Here is a 25,238-nt window from a genome sequence, read left to right on the forward strand (position 1 = left end):
AAGATAAAACTGATAACACAACAGGAGTTCCAGAAAATCAATGTTAAAAGCTTTGGTTTGGACAACATTTAAACACTATATATATATATATATATATTTGTTTTTTTGATCATTTTTTAAGTTCATTTGATCCAAACTAAACTTGGGATTTTGTGTATTTTTCATCAGTGATTACACACAACAGACACACAAACTAAATCTCAAGTATATTTATAATAACAATGTGTCATCAATACATCAATACACTGATCAAGATATGTATTTTTTAAAGGTACTCTAGTGATATTAAACAACAACAAAAAATAAGTGATTTATTAATTTAGATATTGATTTTAATCATGTATTACTTTTATTAAACTTATTTTATGATGTATATTTCAATAAAGTGTCTGTAAAACGTAATAATTCAATTTTCTTTTACAATTAAAGTACATACAGTCACATTTTTGTGTTGTACCTTAACTCCCAGCCTCTAGATGGCAGAAGTCATTATGCTCTTCGCAGCAAAAGCAACAATCAAAACCAGCAAGAACCCGGCGATGACTGTGAACAAGAGGATACAGTCGACTCCAGCAACTTTTTTTTTTAACTATAGTTTTTGTATGGTTTAATTAAGTTAAATGAGTATTAAATAGAATAATCAGTTTTTCAAGTTACAACTAACAAATATTCACAGCGTTTGTACATATTTGTGTTGCAATTAAACGTCAAGCCAGTAGATGGCAGCAGTCTTACGTCCTCCGCAGCTAGAGGAACATTAAAAACCAGTAAGATCCTGGTGACGACTGAGGACAAGAGGATACAGTTGTCTCCAGCTGCTTTTAAAGCTGATGTTAGGACATATTTTGGTTTGAAAACAAATGAAAGAGGTAACAACTGAGGGCGAGAGGATACAGTGACTCCAGCAGCTTTTAAAGCTGATGTTTGGACATATTTTGGTTTGAAAACAAATGAAAGCAGTTACAACTGAGGACGAGAGGATACAGTGACTCCAGCAGCTTTTAAAGCTGATGTTTGGACATATTTTGGTTTGAAAACAAATGAAAGCAGTTACAACTGAGGACGAGAGGATACAGTGACTCCAGCAGCTTTCAAAGCTGATGTTTGGACATATTTTGGTTTCAAAACAAGTGAAAGTAGTTACAACTGAGGACGAGAGGATACAGTGACTCAAGCAGCTTTTAAAGCTGATGTTTGGACATATTTTAGTTTGAAAACAAATGAAAGAGATAACAACTGAGGACGAGAGGATACAGTGACTCCAGCAGCTTTTAAAGCTGATGTTTGGACATATTTTGGTTTGAAAACAAATGAAAGCAGTTACAACTGAGGACGAGAGGATACAGTGACTCCAGCAGCTTTTAAAGCTGATGTTTGGACATATTTTGGTTTGAAAACAAATGAAAGCAGTTACAACTGAGGACGAGAGGATACAGTGACTCCAGCAGCTTTTAAAGCTGATGTTTGGACATATTTTGGTTTGAAAACAAATGAAAGCAGTTACAACTGAGGACGAGAGGATACAGTGACTCAAGCAGCTTTCAAATCTGATGTTTGGACATATTTTGGTATCAAAACAAATCGGTTACGACTTCATCAAGAGTCATGTGGTCTGTAAATACTACAACACCAGAGTCAAGTACTGGACAATACTACAAATATATCCTTGTTACTACAGTATCACAAAATCTCAAAATATTTTTACCCGTGTACAGAGATACGTATGTTTTCGCCCGATTAGTGATAATTCACACCCCTAGTGATATACAAAACCAGCCTTAAATCCACCTAAATTCATTCAAAACATAATTCAGTTGTCGTCACTTCTGAACACAACAGTGTAACCAGACTAGTTAGTTACGCTGATGTGATCAAGTCAAGATGCATCAGACGCATGAAGGATTTCAGTCCGAGTCATCAGACGTTAAAATGACTCGACTGAAGCAAAGTATTTGTAAAGTGTGAAGATGTTTGTCAGTCTATCTCATTATTAATATGCAGATATTGATATTATTAATATGCAGATATTGATGTTATTAATATGCAGATATTGATGTTATTAATATGCAGATATTGGTGTTATTAATATGCAGATATTTGGTGTTATTAATATGCAGATATTGATGTTATTAATATGCAGATATTGGTGTTATTAATATGCAGATATTGATGTTATTAATATGCAGATATTGATGTTATTAATATGCAGATATTGGTGTTATTAATATGCAGATATTTGGTGTTATTAATATGCAGATATTGATGTTATTAATATGCAGATATTGGTGTTATTAATATGCAGATATTGGTGTTTTTAATATGCAGATATTGATGTTATTAATATGCAGATATTGGTGTTATTAATATGCAGATATTGATGTTATTAATATGCAGATATTGGTGTTATTAATATGCAGATATTGATGTTATTAATATGCAGATATTGATGTTATTAATATGCAGATATTGGTGTTATTAATATGCAGATATTGATGTTATTAATATGCAGATATTGGTGTTTTTAATATGCAGATATTGATGTTATTAATATGCAGATATTGGTGTTATTAATATGCAGATATTGGTGTTATTAATATGCAGATATTGATGTTATTAATATGCAGATATTTATGTTATTAATATGTAGATATTGGTGTTATTAATATGCAGATATTGATGTTATTAATATGCAGATATTGGTGTTTTTAATATGCAGATATTGATGTTATTAATATGCAGATATTGGTGTTATTAATATGCAGATATTGGTGTTATTAATATGCAGATATTGGTGTTATTAATATGCAGATATTGATGTTATTAATATGCAGATATTGATGTTATTAATATGCAGATATTGGTGTTATTCATATGCAGATATTGATGTTATTAATATGCAGATATTGATGTTATTAATATCAGAATCTGTGATCAAATAAGTCTTTAAAGACATATTAAAGGTAAAATTCAACTTAACATGGAAAATATTGCAACAAAACTGAGAATAAGTAAGTAATAGTAAGTGAGTAATTACATAAAAATCAACACACACAAAACAACAACAACACAATCATCAACAACATCAATTAAAGTCAATATTTAGTTGAGTTTTAGCATTTTTTAAACTTTGTGTTAAAGTTAGTGACTCTGGATTGAAGTTGTGGTTCACTCCAGTCCAAAAAACCAACAGTGGGCCAAACTTTGATTCTAAATTGACTTTCGTGAGAGTCTGTCTCGATGTGTCCACTGATGGGCGAGCGACCTATCCAGGGTGTCCCCTGCCTATCGCCCCAGGTAGCTGGGAAGGTTGCTGGGGAAAAAGAACCTGGTGGGAGTTTAGACTAACGCCGTCCCGGGACAAGATAGAGTCCGGCCTCGGCTATTCTGGGATGGAGACGTGAGAAACAGATAGTCTGGCTTCACACTCCTGACTGTTTTTAAAGTGGCAGGACTTCCACTGAACTTCACTCACCGTCCTGGGCTTCTTCCCTGTGGTCCCGCACTGACTCAAGTTCTCGGAAAGTATTCCCAGTTGTTCCAGGACCAGACCCAGAACCCGCTTCATCGGAAAAACCACCAACACATGGCGAGAGGATGAGTCTTACATGGCGGAGAGAAAGTTCCGCCCGTCTAGGTGGTGTTTGAAGTGTGTGATTGACAGCGGGGGTGTGTGCGTGTGTGTGTGTGTGTGTGTGTGTGTGTTTGTGTGTGGGGTTGTGTGTGTGTGTGTGTGTGTGTGTGTGTGTGTGTGTGTGAGAGAGAGACAGGAAACACACAGATAGGGGGGAAGGGGTTCTAGTTACAGGAAAAATGAAGATAAGAGCAGGAACATTGTTGAGTGATTTTGTCAAAATAAAAGTCTTTATTTTAACAAAATAAAAGAAAAAACATTTAAAAAAGAGCTAAAAATCTATAACAAAATCCTTATGAATCATTAAATCGGTTCGATATGGTTGTTGATCATGTTTTAATGACTTTAGATCTTGATAAAAAGGTTTTGTTTAAACTAAAAGCTAGTAATACTTTGTGAACATTGAAGATTCATTTCAATGAATCTCTTATTTTTGTGCTTCAAAGACATTTTTAATAATTGAATAAATTAATTAATAAATTAATAATTAATAAATAATAATAATTATAAAGGTTTTTAAAACATTATTTAACTTTTTTTTTAGTTATGCTTTGTTGAAATATCATGTTGTTCATTTTGTGCTTCAGAAACATTTAAATAATGGAACAAATAGACAATTATAAGATTCATTTATTAAATTAAGGATTAATTAATATAATTTTAAGTGATACTTTGGTGCGATTTTATGAATATTGTAGATTATTTTAAATGTTAATTATTATTCTTTAGAAACATTCTCATTAACTGGAGAAAAACTTATTATAAACATTAAAAATGTAGGGATTATTTAACCTTTTTACTGATACTTTTGATGAATTATCATGAAAACTTTAGATTAATTTTCCTAAATGTTTTCTTTTCGTGTCAGAATTAAAGAAAAACTAAATTATAAACTTCATTCTTTACTTACAGATTAATTACCATCACAACCATAAATACACGATCAGTTAGATAATAACATACATTCTCTTTATTGAGAGTATTTCAAATCTAAAATCAGATTTTATAAATAATCTCAGACGACACCAGAACAGAGTCGGTGCCGCCCGGGGTCACGAAAGGTCAAAGCTGGAATTCCTAAACTACTTGTTATAAATCTTAACAAAAATATTTGTGTATTAAACAGTTTGTTTTCATGTCTTAACAAGAAGGAGTTGTTTGGTCTGCAGTTCATACAAAACTCTGCAGCCAGAATTCTGAGCCGCTCTAGTAGAAGAACTTACATTTCTCTGATCCTTAAAACTCTTCACTGGCTTCCAGTTTCTTCATCTTAAGACGTTTTGTCTAATCCTTTCAAAGTATATATTTTAACTGTGTTTTTGATCGTTAAAGTTCTTTGTGATCCTGGTCTGGAAAGATCTTTACAAATAACTATGACTTACTTACTTTCCTAAGAGTATTTATTTAGAGAAGGTTGTAGTCGCTGGTGTGATGTGAGGCTGACCAGCGACAGCAGCACAGATTACAGAGAGAAACTGACACAACACACACACACACACACACACACACACACACACACATACACACACACACACACACACACACACACACACACACACACACACACACAGCAGTATCTCTGTCACACACACACACACAACACCACAAACACACACAGCAGTATCTCTGTCTCACACACACACAAACACACACACACACACACACACACACACACACACACACACACACACACACACACACACACACACACACACACACACACACACACACACACACACACACCGCCCCCCCCCCACACACACACACACACCCCCACACACACACAGCAGAATCTCTGACTCACACACACACACACAGCAGTATCTCTGTCACACACACAAACACACACACACAATACCACAAACACACACAGCAGTATCTCTGTCTCTCACACACACACACACACACACACACACACACACACACACACACACACACACACACACACACACACACACACACACACACACACACACACACACACACACACACACACAGCAGTATCTCTGTCACACACACACACACACACACACAATACCACAAACACACACAGCAGTATCTCTGTCTCACACACACACACACACACACACACACACACACACACACACACACACACACAACACCACAAACACACACAGCAGTATCTCTGTCTCACACACACACACACACACACACACACAACACCACAAACACACACAGCAGTATCTCTGTCTCACACACACACACACACACACACACACACACACACACACACACACACACACACACACACACACACACACACACACACACACACAGCAGTATCTCTGTCTCACACACACACACAAACACACACACACACACACACACACACACAGCAGTATCTCTGTCACACACACACACACACACACACACACACACACACACACACACACACACACACACACACACACACACACACACAGCAGTATCTCTGTCTCACACACACACACAAACACACACACACACACACACACACACACACAGCAGTATCTCTGTCACACACACACACACACACACACACACACACACACACACACACACACACACACACACACACACACACACACATGGTCACATGGTTGGCACATGTGCTCCAAACACACAGCCTCGATAGGAATGGACAGAAAATCACTTGAGAAGAAAAAAGAGGAACAAAGAGTTGTCATATCTTCCTCCTCTTTCAACTATTCTACTTTATTTGTTTCCTTCCGTCTGTCGTTCACCGTCATCCCTCCATCCTTCAGCTCACACACACACACACACACGGTGAAACGCACACCAGCCGTAAATCGCCGCCGACAGATTAGACGCCGCGTGGATCCGACCCGATATTTACGTCCCAGAATCCTTCACAGCTGCTGCCTGGAGACCCCCCCCCCCCCCCTCCTCACACACACACACACACACACACACTAATCTTTAACCCTTCACGACACCTCGGTGATTTCAATCACGGATGGAACACACCAGAGAAGACGAGCTCAACTTTGATCCCTAATTTTAGACGCTCCAGACGAGTCGTGACTCATCCGAGGAGAGAAAAGAAAACATGGGACGACGAGTCACTTCTGCTGCAGAACAAGATGAACTATCAGAGGACAGAGTTCTTGCTTTAGAAGAGACGTGCTGTTGAACCGGTGATAATACAAATAACAACCGTCTATTACAACACCAATGAATGGATTTCCACCCCAGTACAGACTGTCTATTACAACACCAATGAATGGATTTCCACCCCAGTACAGACTGTCTATTACCACACCAATGAATGGATTTCCACCCCAGTACAGACTGTCTATTACAACACCAATGAATGGATTTCCACCCCAGTACAGACTGTCTATTACAACACCAATGAATGGATTTCCACCCCAGTACAGACTGTCTATTACCACACCAATGAATGGATTTCCACCCCAGTACAGACTGTCTATTACAACACCAATGAATGGATTTCCACCCCAGTACAGACTGTCTATTACAACACCAATGAATGGATTTCCACCCCAGTACAGACTGTCTATTACAACACCAATGAATGGATTTCCACCCCAGTACAGACTGTCTATTACAACACCAATGAATGGATTTCCACCCCAGTACAGACTGTCTATTACAACACCAATGAATGGATTTTCATCCCGATACAGACTGTCTATTACAACACCAATGAATGGATTTCCATCCCGGTACAAACTGTCTATTACAACATCAATGAATGGAATTCCACCCCGGTACAAACTGTCTATTACAACACCAATGAATGGATTTCCACCCCGGTACAAACTGTATATTACAACACCAATGAATGGATTTCCACCCCAGTACAAACTGTCTATTACAACACCAATGAATGGATTTCCACCCCGGTACAAACTGTATATTACAACACCAATGAATGGATTTTCATCCCGGTACAAACTCTCTATTACAACACCAATGAATGGATTTCCACCCCGGTACAAACTGTCTATTACAACACCAACGAATGGATTTCCACCCCAGTATAGACTGTCTATTACAACAACAATGAATGGATTTTCACCCCGATACAGACTGTCTAGTACAACACCAATGAATGGATTTTCACCCCGATACAGACTGTCTATTACAACACCAATGAACGGATTTTCACCCCGGTACAGACTGTCTATTACAACACCAATGAATGGATTTTCACCCCGATACAGACTGTCTATTACAACACCAATGAATGCATTTTCACCCCGATACAGATTGTCTATTGCAACACCAATGAATGGATTTCAACCCCAGTACAGACTGTCTATTACAACACCTATGAATGGATTTCCACCCCAGTATAGACTGTCTATTACAACACCAATGAATGGATTTTCACCCCAGTATAGACTGTCTATTACAACACCAATGAATGGATTTTCACCCCAGTACAGACTGTCTATTACAACCCCAATGAATGGATTTTCACCCCAGTACAGACTGTCTATTACAACACCAATGAATGCGTTTTCACCCCAGTACAGACCGTCTATTACAACACCAATGAATGGATTTTCACCCCAGTATAGACTGTCTATTACAACACCAATGAATGCATTTCCACCCCAGTATAGACTGTCTATTACAACACCAATGAATGCATTTCCACCCCAGTATAGACTGTCTATTACAACACCAATGAATGGATTTCCACCCCAGTACAGACTGTCTATTACAACACCAATGAATGGATTTCCACCCCAGTACAGACTGTCTATTACAACACCAATGAATGGATTTCCACCCCAGTATAGACTGTCTATTACAACACCAATGAATGGATTTCCACCCCAGTACAGACTGTCTATTACAACACCAATGAATGGATTTCCACTCCAGTACAGACTGTCTATTACAACACCAATGAATGGATTTCCACCCCAGTACAGACTGTCTATTACAACACCAATGAATGGATTTCCACCCCAGTATAGACTGTCTATTACAACACCAATAAATGGATTTCCACCCCAGTACAGACTGTCTATTACAACACCAATGAATACATTTTCACCCCAGTACAGACTGTCTATTACAACACCAATGAATGGATTTACACCCCAGTACAGACTGTCTATTACAACACCAATGAATGGATTTCCACCCCAGTACAGACTGTCTATTACAACACCAATGAATGGATTTTCACCCCATTATAGACTGTCTATTACAACACCAATGAATGGATTTCCACCCCGGTACAAACTGTCTATTACAACACCAATGAATGGATTTTCACCCCAGTACAGATTGTTTATTACAACAACAATGAATGGATTTTCACCCCAATACAGACTGTCTAGTACAACACCAATGAATGGATTTCCACCCCAGTACAGACTGTCTAGTACAACACCAATGAATGGATTTCCACCCCAGTACAAACCGTCTATTACAACACCAATGAATGGATTTTCACCCCAGTATAGACTGTCTATTACAACACAAATGAATGGATTTTCACCCCGATACAGACTGTCTAGTACAACACCAATGAATGGATTTCCACCCCAGTATAGACTGTCTATTACAACACAAATGAATGGATTTTCACCCCGATACAGACTGTCTAGTACAACACCAATGAATGGATTTCCACCCCAGTACAGACTGTCTAGTACAACACCAATGAATGGATTTCCACCCCAGTACAAACCGTCTATTACAACACCAATGAATGCATTTTCACCCCAGTACAGACTGTCTATTACAACACCAATGAATGGATTTACACCCCAGTACAGACTGTCTATTACAACACCAATGAATGGATTTTCACCCCGGTACAGACTGTCTATTACAACACCAATGAATGGATTTTCACCCCAGTATAGACTGTCTATTACAACACCAATGAATGGATTTCCACCCCGGTACAAACTGTCTATTACAACACCAATGAATGGATTTTCACCCCAGTACAGATTGTTTATTACAACAACAATGAATGGATTTTCACCCCAATACAGACTGTCTATTACAACACCAATGAATGGATTTTCACCCCGATACAGACTGTCTATTACAACACCAATGAATGGATTTTCACCCCGATACAGACTGTCTATTACAACACCAATGAATGGATTTCCACCCCAGTACAGACTGTCTATTACAACACCAATGAATGGATTTCCACCCCAGTACAGACTGTCTATTACAACACCAATGAATGGATTTCCACCCCAGTACAGACTGTCTATTACAACACCAATGAATGGATTTCCACCCCAGTATAAACTGTCTATTACAACACCAATAAATGGATTTCCACCCCAGTACAGACTGTCTATTACAACACCAATGAATACATTTTCACCCCAGTACAGACTGTCTATTACAACACCAATGAATGGATTTACACCCCAGTACAGACTGTCTATTACAACACCAATGAATGGATTTCCACCCCAGTACAGACTGTCTATTACAACACCAATGAATGGATTTTCACCCCATTATAGACTGTCTATTACAACACCAATGAATGGATTTCCACCCCGGTACAAACTGTCTATTACAACACCAATGAATGGATTTTCACCCCAGTACAGATTGTTTATTACAACAACAATGAATGGATTTTCACCCCAATACAGACTGTCTAGTACAACACCAATGAATGGATTTCCACCCCAGTACAGACTGTCTAGTACAACACCAATGAATGGATTTCCACCCCAGTACAAACCGTCTATTACAACACCAATGAATGGATTTACACCCCAGTACAGACTGTCTATTACAACACCAATGAATGGATTTTCACCCCGGTACAGACTGTCTATTACAACACCAATGAATGGATTTTCACCCCAGTATAGACTGTCTATTACAACACCAATGAATGGATTTCCACCCCGGTACAAACTGTCTATTACAACACCAATGAATGGATTTTCACCCCAGTATAGACTGTCTATTACAACACCAATGAATGGATTTCCACCCCGGTACAAACTGTCTATTACAACACCAATGAATGGATTTTCACCCCAGTACAGATTGTTTATTACAACAACAATGAATGGATTTTCACCCCAATACAGACTGTCTATTACAACACCAATGAATGGATTTTCACCCCGATACAGACTGTCTATTACAACACCAATGAATGGATTTTCACCCCGATACAGACTGTCTATTACAACACCAATGAATGGATTTCCACCCCAGTACAGACTGTCTATTACAACACCAATGAATGGATTTCCACCCCAGTACAGACTGTCTATTACAACACCAATGAATGGATTTCCACCCCAGTACAGACTGTCTATTACAACACCAATGAATGGATTTCCACCCCAGTATAAACTGTCTATTACAACACCAATAAATGGATTTCCACCCCAGTACAGACTGTCTATTACAACACCAATGAATACATTTTCACCCCAGTACAGACTGTCTATTACAACACCAATGAATGGATTTACACCCCAGTACAGACTGTCTATTACAACACCAATGAATGGATTTCCACCCCAGTACAGACTGTCTATTACAACACCAATGAATGGATTTTCACCCCATTATAGACTGTCTATTACAACACCAATGAATGGATTTCCACCCCGGTACAAACTGTCTATTACAACACCAATGAATGGATTTTCACCCCAGTACAGATTGTTTATTACAACAACAATGAATGGATTTTCACCCCAATACAGACTGTCTAGTACAACACCAATGAATGGATTTCCACCCCAGTACAGACTGTCTAGTACAACACCAATGAATGGATTTCCACCCCAGTACAAACCGTCTATTACAACACCAATGAATGGATTTACACCCCAGTACAGACTGTCTATTACAACACCAATGAATGGATTTTCACCCCGGTACAGACTGTCTATTACAACACCAATGAATGGATTTTCACCCCAGTATAGACTGTCTATTACAACACCAATGAATGGATTTCCACCCCGGTACAAACTGTCTATTACAACACCAATGAATGGATTTTCACCCCAGTACAGATTGTTTATTACAACAACAATGAATGGATTTTCACCCCAATACAGACTGTCTATTACAACACCAATGAATGGATTTTCACCCCGATACAGACTGTCTATTACAACACCAATGAATGGATTTTCACCCCGATACAGACTGTCTATTACAACACCAATGAATGGATTTCCACCCCAGTACAGACTGTCTATTACAACACCAATGAATGGATTTCCACCCCAGTACAGACTGTCTATTACAACACCAATGAATGGATTTCCACCCCAGTACAGACTGTCTATTACAACACCAATGAATGGATTTCCACCCCAGTATAAACTGTCTATTACAACACCAATAAATGGATTTCCACCCCAGTACAGACTGTCTATTACAACACCAATGAATACATTTTCACCCCAGTACAGACTGTCTATTACAACACCAATGAATGGATTTACACCCCAGTACAGACTGTCTATTACAACACCAATGAATGGATTTCCACCCCAGTACAGACTGTCTATTACAACACCAATGAATGGATTTTCACCCCATTATAGACTGTCTATTACAACACCAATGAATGGATTTCCACCCCGGTACAAACTGTCTATTACAACACCAATGAATGGATTTTCACCCCAGTACAGATTGTTTATTACAACAACAATGAATGGATTTTCACCCCAATACAGACTGTCTAGTACAACACCAATGAATGGATTTCCACCCCAGTACAGACTGTCTAGTACAACACCAATGAATGGATTTCCACCCCAGTACAAACCGTCTATTACAACACCAATGAATGGATTTTCACCCCAGTATAGACTGTCTATTACAACACAAATGAATGGATTTTCACCCCGATACAGACTGTCTAGTACAACACCAATGAATGGATTTCCACCCCAGTATAGACTGTCTATTACAACACAAATGAATGGATTTTCACCCCGATACAGACTGTCTAGTACAACACCAATGAATGGATTTCCACCCCAGTACAGACTGTCTAGTACAACACCAATGAATGGATTTCCACCCCAGTACAAACCGTCTATTACAACACCAATGAATGCATTTTCACCCCAGTACAGACTGTCTATTACAACACCAATGAATGGATTTACACCCCAGTACAGACTGTCTATTACAACACCAATGAATGGATTTTCACCCCGGTACAGACTGTCTATTACAACACCAATGAATGGATTTTCACCCCAGTATAGACTGTCTATTACAACACCAATGAATGGATTTCCACCCCGGTACAAACTGTCTATTACAACACCAATGAATGGATTTTCACCCCAGTACAGATTGTTTATTACAACAACAATGAATGGATTTTCACCCCAATACAGACTGTCTAGTACAACACCAATGAATGGATTTCCACCCCAGTACAGATTGTTTATTACAACAACAATGAATGGATTTTCACCCCAATACAGACTGTCTAGTACAACACCAATGAATGGATTTCCACCCCAGTACAGACTGTCTAGTACAACACCAATGAATGGATTTCCACCCCAGTACAAACCGTCTATTACAACACCAATGAATGGATTTACACCCCAGTACAGACTGTCTATTACAACACCAATGAATGGATTTTCACCCCGGTACAGACTGTCTATTACAACACCAATGAATGGATTTTCACCCCAGTATAGACTGTCTATTACAACACCAATGAATGGATTTCCACCCCGGTACAAACTGTCTATTACAACACCAATGAATGGATTTTCACCCCAGTACAGATTGTTTATTACAACAACAATGAATGGATTTTCACCCCAATACAGACTGTCTATTACAACACCAATGAATGGATTTTCACCCCGATACAGACTGTCTATTACAACACCAATGAATGGATTTTCACCCCGATACAGACTGTCTATTACAACACCAATGAATGGATTTCCACCCCAGTACAGACTGTCTATTACAACACCAATGAATGGATTTCCACCCCAGTACAGACTGTCTATTACAACACCAATGAATGGATTTCCACCCCAGTATAAACTGTCTATTACAACACCAATAAATGGATTTCCACCCCAGTACAGACTGTCTATTACAACACCAATGAATACATTTTCACCCCAGTACAGACTGTCTATTACAACACCAATGAATGGATTTACACCCCAGTACAGACTGTCTATTACAACACCAATGAATGGATTTCCACCCCAGTACAGACTGTCTATTACAACACCAATGAATGGATTTTCACCCCATTATAGACTGTCTATTACAACACCAATGAATGGATTTCCACCCCGGTACAAACTGTCTATTACAACACCAATGAATGGATTTTCACCCCAGTACAGATTGTTTATTACAACAACAATGAATGGATTTTCACCCCAATACAGACTGTCTAGTACAACACCAATGAATGGATTTCCACCCCAGTACAGACTGTCTAGTACAACACCAATGAATGGATTTCCACCCCAGTACAAACCGTCTATTACAACACCAATGAATGGATTTTCACCCCAGTATAGACTGTCTATTACAACACAAATGAATGGATTTTCACCCCGATACAGACTGTCTAGTACAACACCAATGAATGGATTTCCACCCCAGTATAGACTGTCTATTACAACACAAATGAATGGATTTTCACCCCGATACAGACTGTCTAGTACAACACCAATGAATGGATTTCCACCCCAGTACAGACTGTCTAGTACAACACCAATGAATGGATTTCCACCCCAGTACAAACCGTCTATTACAACACCAATGAATGCATTTTCACCCCAGTACAGACTGTCTATTACAACACCAATGAATGGATTTACACCCCAGTACAGACTGTCTATTACAACACCAATGAATGGATTTTCACCCCGGTACAGACTGTCTATTACAACACCAATGAATGGATTTTCACCCCAGTATAGACTGTCTATTACAACACCAATGAATGGATTTCCACCCCGGTACAAACTGTCTATTACAACACCAATGAATGGATTTTCACCCCAGTACAGATTGTTTATTACAACAACAATGAATGGATTTTCACCCCAATACAGACTGTCTATTACAACACCAATGAATGGATTTTCACCCCGATACAGACTGTCTATTACAACACCAATGAATGGATTTTCACCCCGATACAGACTGTCTATTACAACACCAATGAATGGATTTCCACCCCAGTACAGACTGTCTATTACAACACCAATGAATGGATTTCCACCCCAGTACAGACTGTCTATTACAACACCAATGAATGGATTTCCACCCCAGTATAGACTGTCTATTACAACACCAATAAATGGATTTCCACCCCAGTACAGACTGTCTATTACAACACCAATGAATACATTTTCACCCCAGTACAGACTGTCTATTACAACACCAATGAATGGATTTACACCCCAGTACAGACTGTCTATTACAACACCAATGAATGGATTTCCACCCCAGTACAGACTGTCTATTACAACACCAATGAATGGATTTTCACCCCATTATAGACTGTCTATTACAACACCAATGAATGGATTTCCACCCCGGTACAAACTGTCTATTACAACACCAATGAATGGATTTTCACCCCAGTACAGATTGTTTATTACAACAACAATGAATGGATTTTCACCCCAATACAGACTGTCTAGTACAACACCAATGAATGGATTTCCACCCCAGTACAGACTGTCTAGTACAACACCAATGAATGGATTTCCACCCCAGTACAAACCGTCTATTACAACACCAATGAATGGATTTTCACCCCAGTATAGACTGTCTATTACAACACAAATGAATGGATTTTCACCCCGATACAGACTGTCTAGTACAACACCAATGAATGGATTTCCACCCCAGTATAGACTGTCTATTACAACACAAATGAATGGATTTTCACCCCGATACAGACTGTCTAGTACAACACCAATGAATGGATTTCCACCCCAGTACAGACTGTCTAGTACAACACCAATGAATGGATTTCCACCCCAGTACAAACCGTCTATTACAACACCAATGAATGCATTTTCACCCCAGTACAGACTGTCTATTACAACACCAATGAATGGATTTACACCCCAGTACAGACTGTCTATTACAACACCAAGGAATGGATTTTCACCCCGGTACAGACTGTCTATTACAACACCAATGAATGGATTTTCACCCCAGTATAGACTGTCTATTACAACACCAATGAATGGATTTCCACCCCGGTACAAACTGTCTATTACAACACCAATGAATGGATTTTCACCCCAGTACAGATTGTTTATTACAACAACAATGAATGGATTTTCACCCCAATACAGACTGTCTATTACAACACCAATGAATGGATTTTCACCCCGATACAGACTGTCTATTACAACACCAATGAATGGATTTTCACCCCGATACAGACTGTCTATTACAACACCAATGAATGGATTTTCACCCCGATACAGACTGTCTATTACAACACCAATGAATGGATTTCAACCCCGATACAGACTGTCTACTACAACACCAATGAATGGATTTTCACCCCAGTATAGACTGTCTATTACAACACAAATGAATGGATTTTCACCCCGATACAGACTGTCTAGTACAACACCAATGAATGGATTTCCACCCCAGTACAAACCGTCTATTACAACACCAATGAATGCATTTTCACCCCAGTACAGACTGTCTATTACAACACCAATGAATGGATTTACACCCCAGTACAGACTGTCTATTACAACACCAATGAATGGATTTTCACCCCGATACAGACTGTCTATTACAACACCAATGAATGGATTTTCACCCCGATACAGACTGTCTATTACAACACCAATGAATGGATTTTCACCCCGATACAGACTGTCTATTACAACACCAATGAATGGATTTTCACCCCGATACAGACTGTCTATTACAACACCAATGAATGGATTTTCACCCCGATACAGACTGTCTATTACAACACCAATGAATGGATTTTCACCCCGATACAGACTGTCTATTACAACACCAATGAATGGATTTCCACCCCAGTACAGACTGTCTATTACAACACCATTTATTGATTCCGGACTGTGTTAAAGAAAATGCATTAAAATTATTCTACACTGGTACGAGCTGCCTAATTTCCACCCCAGTGCGGTTACTGTTACACCAATGAATTCATTTCCACCCAAGTACAGACTGTCTATTACAACACCAATGAATGGATTTCCACCCCAGTATAGACTGTCTATTACAACACCAACGAACGGATTTCCACCCCAGTTCAGACTGTCTATTACAACACCAATGAATGCATTTTCACCCCGATACAGACTGTCTTTTACAACACCAATGAATGGAATTCCACCCCAGTACAGACTGTCTATTACAACACCAATGAATGGATTTCCACCCCAGTATAGACTGTCTATTACAACACCAACGAACGGATTTCCACCCCAGTTCAGACTGTCTATTACAACACCAATGAATGCATTTTCACACCGATACAGACTGTCTTTTACAACACCAATGAATGGATTTCCACCCCAGTATAGACTGTCTATTACAACACCAATGAATGGATTTCCACGCCAGTACAGACTGTCTATTACAACACCAATGAATGGATTTTCAACCCGATACAGACTGTCTATTACAACACCAATGAATGGATTTTCACCCCAGTACAGACTGTCTATTACAACACCAATGAATGGATTTCCACCCCAGTACAGACTGTCTATTACAACACCAATGAATGGATTTCCACCCCAGTACAGACTGTCTAGTACAACACCAATGAATGGATTTCCACCCCAGTACAAACCGTCTATTACAACACCAATGAATGGATTTTCACCCCAGTATAGACTGTCTATTACAACACAAATGAATGGATTTTCACCCCGATACAGACTGTCTAGTACAACACCAATGAATGGATTTCCACCCCAGTATAGACTGTCTATTACAACACAAATGAATGGATTTTCACCCCGATACAGACTGTCTAGTACAACACCAATGAATGGATTTCCACCCCAGTACAGACTGTCTAGTACAACACCAATGAATGGATTTCCACCCCAGTACAAACCGTCTATTACAACACCAATGAATGCATTTTCACCCCAGTACAGACTGTCTATTACAACACCAATGAATGGATTTACACCCCAGTACAGACTGTCTATTACAACACCAATGAATGGATTTTCACCCCGGTACAGACTGTCTATTACAACACCAATGAATGGATTTTAACCCCAGTATAGACTGTCTATTACAACACCAATGAATGGATTTCCACCCCGGTACAAACTGTCTATTACAACACCAATGAATGGATTTTCACCCCAGTACAGATTGTTTATTACAACAACAATGAATGGATTTTCACCCCAATACAGACTGTCTATTACAACACCAATGAATGGATTTTCACCCCGATACAGACTGTCTATTACAACACCAATGAATGGATTTTCACCCCGATACAGACTGTCTATTACAACACCAATGAATGGATTTCCACCCCAGTACAGACTGTCTATTACAACACCAATGAATGGATTTCCACCCCAGTACAGACTGTCTATTACAACACCAATGAATGGATTTCCACCCCAGTATAGACTGTCTATTACAACACCAATAAATGGATTTCCACCCCAGTACAGACTGTCTATTACAACACCAATGAATACATTTTCACCCCAGTACAGACTGTCTATTACAACACCAATGAATGGATTTACACCCCAGTACAGACTGTCTATTACAACACCAATGAATGGATTTCCACCCCAGTACAGACTGTCTATTACAACACCAATGAATGGATTTTCACCCCATTATAGACTGTCTATTACAACACCAATGAATGGATTTCCACCCCGGTACAAACTGTCTATTACAACACCAATGAATGGATTTTCACCCCAGTACAGATTGTTTATTACAACAACAATGAATGGATTTTCACCCCAATACAGACTGTCTAGTACAACACCAATGAATGGATTTCCACCCCAGTACAGACTGTCTAGTACAACACCAATGAATGGATTTCCACCCCAGTACAAACCGTCTATTACAACACCAATGAATGGATTTTCACCCCAGTATAGACTGTCTATTACAACACAAATGAATGGATTTTCACCCCGATACAGACTGTCTAGTACAACACCAATGAATGGATTTCCACCCCAGTATAGACTGTCTATTACAACACAAATGAATGGATTTTCACCCCGATACAGACTGTCTAGTACAACACCAATGAATGGATTTCCACCCCAGTACAGACTGTCTAGTACAACACCAATGAATGGATTTCCACCCCAGTACAAACCGTCTATTACAACACCAATGAATGCATTTTCACCCCAGTACAGACTGTCTATTACAACACCAAGGAATGGATTTTCACCCCGGTACAGACTGTCTATTACAACACCAATGAATGGATTTTCACCCCAGTATAGACTGTCTATTACAACACCAATGAATGGATTTCCACCCCGGTACAAACTGTCTATTACAACACCAATGAATGGATTTTCACCCCAGTACAGATTGTTTATTACAACAACAATGAATGGATTTTCACCCCAATACAGACTGTCTATTACAACACCAATGAATGGATTTTCACCCCGATACAGACTGTCTATTACAACACCAATGAATGGATTTTCACCCCGATACAGACTGTCTATTACAACACCAATGAATGGATTTTCACCCCGATACAGACTGTCTATTACAACACCAATGAATGGATTTCAACCCCGATACAGACTGTCTACTACAACACCAATGAATGGATTTTCACCCCAGTATAGACTGTCTATTACAACACAAATGAATGGATTTTCACCCCGATACAGACTGTCTAGTACAACACCAATGAATGGATTTCCACCCCAGTACAAACCGTCTATTACAACACCAATGAATGCATTTTCACCCCAGTACAGACTGTCTATTACAACACCAATGAATGGATTTACACCCCAGTACAGACTGTCTATTACAACACCAATGAATGGATTTTCACCCCGATACAGACTGTCTATTACAACACCAATGAATGGATTTTCACCCCGATACAGACTGTCTATTACAACACCAATGAATGGATTTTCACCCCGATACAGACTGTCTATTACAACACCAATGAATGGATTTTCACCCCGATACAGACTGTCTATTACAACACCAATGAATGGATTTTCACCCCGATACAGACTGTCTATTACAACACCAATGAATGGATTTTCACCCCGATACAGACTGTCTATTACAACACCAATGAATGGATTTCCACCCCAGTACAGACTGTCTATTACAACACCATTTATTGATTCCGGACTGTGTTAAAGAAAATGCATTAAAATTATTCTACACTGGTACGAGCTGCCTAATTTCCACCCCAGTGCGGTTACTGTTACACCAATGAATTCATTTCCACCCAAGTACAGACTGTCTATTACAACACCAATGAATGGATTTCCACCCCAGTATAGACTGTCTATTACAACACCAACGAACGGATTTCCACCCCAGTTCAGACTGTCTATTACAACACCAATGAATGCATTTTCACCCCGATACAGACTGTCTTTTACAACACCAATGAATGGAATTCCACCCCAGTACAGACTGTCTATTACAACACCAATGAATGGATTTCCACCCCAGTATAGACTGTCTATTACAACACCAACGAACGGATTTCCACCCCAGTTCAGACTGTCTATTACAACACCAATGAATGCATTTTCACACCGATACAGACTGTCTTTTACAACACCAATGAATGGATTTCCACCCCAGTATAGACTGTCTATTACAACACCAATGAATGGATTTCCACGCCAGTACAGACTGTCTATTACAACACCAATGAATGGATTTTCAACCCGATACAGACTGTCTATTACAACACCAATGAATGGATTTTCACCCCAGTACAGACTGTCTATTACAACACCAATGAATGGATTTCCACCCCAGTACAGACTGTCTATTACAACACCAATGAATGGATTTTCACCCCGATACAGACTGTCTATTACAACACCAATGAATGGATTTTCACCCCAGTACAGACTGTCTATTACAACACCAATGAATGGATTTCCACCCCGGTACAGACTGTCTATTACAACACCAATGAATGGATTTTCACCCCAGTACAGACTGTCTATTACAACACCAATGAATGGATTTTCACCCCGATACAGACTGTCTATTACAACACCAATGAATGGATTTTCACCCCAGTACAGACTGTCTATTACAACACCAATGAATGGATTTCCACCCCGGTAAAGACTGTCTATTACAACACCAATGAATGGATTTCCACCCCATTACAGACTGTCTATTACAACACCAATGAATCGTTTTCACCCCGATACAGACCGTCTATTACAACACCAATGAATGGATTTCCACCCCGGTACAAACTGTCTATTACAACACCAATGAATGGATTTCCACCCCAGTACAGACTGTCTATTACAACACCATTTATTGATTCCGGACCGTGTTAAAGAAAATTCATTAAAATAATTCTACACTGGTACAAGCTGCCTAATTTCCACCCCAGTACGGTTACTGTTACACCAATGAATTCATTTCCACCCAAGTAGAGACTGTCTATTATAACACTGTTAAATAAGTTTCCACGTTGATACAAACTGTGCATTGAAAAAGTAAATAATGAATTTCTTATATAGTCATGGGAAATAATAATAATAATAATAATAATGTCTATTTATATAGCGCCTTTCTAGACCAGGGTCACAAAGCGCTTTGACAGCCATCCACACATGAGCTCCTTGGCAGAGGTATGTGCCGTCTCTGGACTCTTAAAGGTACTTCTTGGGTCTCTTGCAAGATAATGTGACATTCTCACTTGACCACCCTGGCAAAGTTCTGGACATTATGCAGGTGAACTGAAGCTACAACATGTAGTTAAGATAGAAAACAACAACAAAAACGATGTCCCTTAAATCACCGTGTCGTCCATTATTGTTGACGCTAACAGAAGATGGATTCCTCGGCGGATCTCTTTAAGAACAGCAGTCCATAGTGGAACGGTGGCAGCTGAAGGTGATTTGCGTTCCAGACAGTAAAGCCCCCGCCGTCCCACCCAAGCACACAAATCGTCGGAACCATCTCTATAGGAACCGCATGTGGCTCCTGAAACCCGAGCCCGGGTCGAGAAACTTTCTTCTCCTGTGAACACTTGAGAATCATGTGCTCGTAAAAAAAAAAAAAAAAAGCTTCTTCCTCATCGAAAGAGACGAAACCTCCAGCATCCCCGGCGAGGAACTGAACTCGGCTCCACACCAGGAAGGATGGGCTGGGGTCAAAGGTCGGAGGAGAAGCCATGCCTTTGTTCGCCTCCCTCTCTCCGGGCGGTAAACACGGCTCTATATCTTTGGTGTTATTGTTCGGCGCTGACAATTGTTTCGGTGTTTGTTTGTGTTCACGACCGATGCGGCCGAAGTGGAATAAAAATAGTCTCTTTATATCACGTCCTTGTCGTCATCGTTTGTCTATTTATATTCCATCGTGTTTGGAAGCAGAGAAGAGAGACTGGAGAGGAAAGAAATAAGCTGCAGAAAGTATAAATTGTAATATGTTTAAGTGTATGAAACTTTCTGGTGATCAGCTAGCACTATACATCGCTGCGCTAATGGCTACATTCGTAGGACTCATCATTTATGGACCGTTTTAAGAATTGTTTTTTGAGTAAAAGTAAAGTTGTGCTAACAAGTTCTTTGCTGATTTAAGTCACACAATGTTCTTCAAAGAACACAATCGTCCTGTCAAGAGTAGTTTCCTGTTGATAACACTTTGTTTGTGCAGACGCTCGATAACTCAACTCCTCTCAGGAACTCAGCGTTTTTCCGTCTCATTGAAACATCTTGGATTTCTCTGTGACTGGTTATCTGGCTTGTTGTCATTTTGATTTAGAGTTTGTAAATCTGTTTCAGGGAATTGTATATATGTTTTGGAGTGAGTACAATTTACCAAGAAATTATAATTTTGTTTCACTGTTTGTATTTATGTTCCAGGAATTGGAAAATTTGTTTCAGAGTTTGTACATTTTTCCAGCAAATTTTAATCTTGTTTCAGAAGTATTTTAATGTTAAAGTTTGCTAATTATTTTCAGGAAATTGTAAATTTATTTTGGAGTAAAACTTAGCCAATAAATTGTAATTTTGTTTCCCAGTTTATATATATTTTTCATCTCTGCTTCAGAACAGACTGTTTGCTAAACAAACAAATGTTTTCCACCCTGGTACAAAACTAATAAATTTGAAGTACAGACTGTCTATTACAACACCAATGAATGGATTTCCACCCCAGTACAGACTGTCTATTACAACACCAATGAATGGATTTCAACTCCAGTATAGACTGTCTATTACAACACCAATGAATGGATTTCCACCCCAGTACAGACTGTCTATTACAACACCAATGAATGGATTTCCACCCCAGAACAGACTGTCTATTACAACACCAATGAATGGATTTCAACCCCAGTATAGACTGTCTATTACAACACCAATGAATGGATTTCCACCCCAGTACAGACTGTCTATTACAACACCAATGAATGGATTTCCACCCCAGAACAGACTGTCTATTACAACACCAATGAATGGATTTCAACCCCAGTATAGACTGTCTATTACAACACCAATTAATGGATTTCCACCCCAGTACAGACTGTCTATTACAACACCAATGAATGGATTTCCACCCCAGTACAGACTGTCTATTACAACACCAATGAATGGATTTCAACCCCAGTATAGACTGTCTATTACAACACCAATGAATGGATTTCCACCCCAGTATAGACTGTCTATTACAACACCAATGAATGGATTTTCACCCCAGTACAGACTGTCTATTACAACACCAATGAATGGATTTTCACCCCAGAACAGACTGTCTATTACAACACCAATGAATGGATTTCAACCCCAGTATAGACTGTCTATTACAACACCAATGAATGGATTTCCACCCCAGTACAGACTGTCTATTACAACACCAATGAATGGATTTCCACCCCAGTACAGACTGTCTATTACAACACCAATGAATGGATTTCCACCCCAGTACAGACTGTCTATTACAACACCAATGAATGGATTTCCACCCCAGTACAGACTGTCTATTACAACACCAATGAATGGATTTCAACCCAGAGAGAGAGTTTGTAAATGTGTTCCTTAAAATTGTGATTTCAATTTTTTTCAACGTTTGTACATTTTTCAGGAATTTTTATTTATTTATTTATTTATTTTAATCTTTAAAGGTGTTCCTGGATTATTCTTTTATGGAGAGTTTCTGAATCAGTTTGGGGGAAATTGTAATTTTGTTTCAGAGTCTGTCATTTATTTTCCAAAGTTTGTAAATGTGTTCCAGGAATCGGTCATTTTGTTTCAAAGTTTATAATGTGTTCCTGAAAATCGTATTTATTTCAGAGCTTGTCAATTTTAATTTTGTTTCAGAGTTTTTCATTTGATTTTAAAGTTTGCAGATTTGTTTCAGGACATTGTAATTTTGTTATTAAAGTTATTAAAAAAAAATCCAAAAAATTGTACCTATGTTTAACAGTTTGTATTTTCTTTTTTTTCAACGTTTGTAAATGTGTTTCAGGAAATTGAAATGTTCGTTAAGATTTAGTAAAACTTTTTTCAGGAAATGTACATATTTCTAGAATCTTTAAACGTGTTCCAGGAATCGGTCATTTTGTTTAAGAGTTTTTTTTTAAATTTGTACATTTATTTTGGTAGTTTGTAAAACATTTTCCTAAGAATTTGTAATTTAATTTAAGAAATATTCTACATTCGTTACAGGAAACGTAACATTTGTTACACCTGGTCACGTGACTACGTTACTCATCTCATACTTTCATCCTAAAACACACAGAAAATCTTAAAAAAAAGTGAGTTTAACTGAAAGTCAAGTTGTTTGAAGGTGTGAAGTTGAAGTAGTTGTCTGTCATTATGTGATGCACTGGTGAGCTGTCCAGGGTGTCCTCTCACTCCGACTGCCTCGGAAAGATAGTGAACGAGTAGATCATTAACAATAAGAAATGTTTAATCTAAACTCGCTCTTTCACCCGGCGAGCCAGGGTTGAGTACTTCACTGAGAGGTACAGTAACCACACCTCAGAACTAGTCCACTGGACTGTCGGGAGGAAACCAAACATCTCGAACCCAGAGGACGAGTTCAAGTCGTTCAATGTTGCCTAAAAACAAACAGTGATGGTCGGAACTCACCGGCAACATCCCGTCTCAGTTGGACCGACGCGTCCCGTTATAACTTTCTCCTCCTCCTCTTCCTCCTCTTCCTCCTCTTCTTCTCCTCTTTTCACACTTCTGGTAATCTTCTTTCAGACCCAAATCTGCGCAGATTATTCTTCCCCTTCTGACTCCGTCCAGAAATCCAGATGCTTGGAAAAACCTCAAACTCCTGCTGTTCACCAACTCAATCCCCTCCCTCTTCCTTCCTTCCTTCCTTCCTCCCTTCCTTC

At 39.0% G+C, this 25,238-nt stretch overlaps 2 protein-coding genes across 4 annotated transcripts in view; both read right to left on the bottom strand.

Moving 5' to 3' along the window:
• LOC148060301 (apoptosis-stimulating of p53 protein 1-like) overlaps window positions 1–3,599 on the bottom strand; it is a 53,733-nt gene extending 50,134 nt beyond the window's left edge. For both annotated transcript variants that reach the window (XM_087779282.1, XM_087779281.1), the window contains exon 1: window positions 3,473–3,599. In XM_087779282.1, coding sequence (XP_087635408.1) covers window positions 3,473–3,565 — 93 coding nt within the window. In that variant the 5' untranslated portion in view covers window positions 3,566–3,599. The remainder of the gene's footprint in view (window positions 1–3,472) is intronic.
• Window positions 1–25,238, bottom strand: part of bsdc1 (BSD domain containing 1) — a 227,788-nt gene that overhangs the window by 48,856 nt on the left and 153,694 nt on the right. The gene's annotated exons all lie outside the window — the stretch shown is intronic.

This window comes from Callionymus lyra, chromosome 18, assembly GCF_982586985.1.
Source record: "Callionymus lyra chromosome 18, fCalLyr1.hap1.1, whole genome shotgun sequence".
Classification (NCBI taxonomy): Eukaryota; Metazoa; Chordata; class Actinopteri; order Syngnathiformes; family Callionymidae; genus Callionymus; species Callionymus lyra.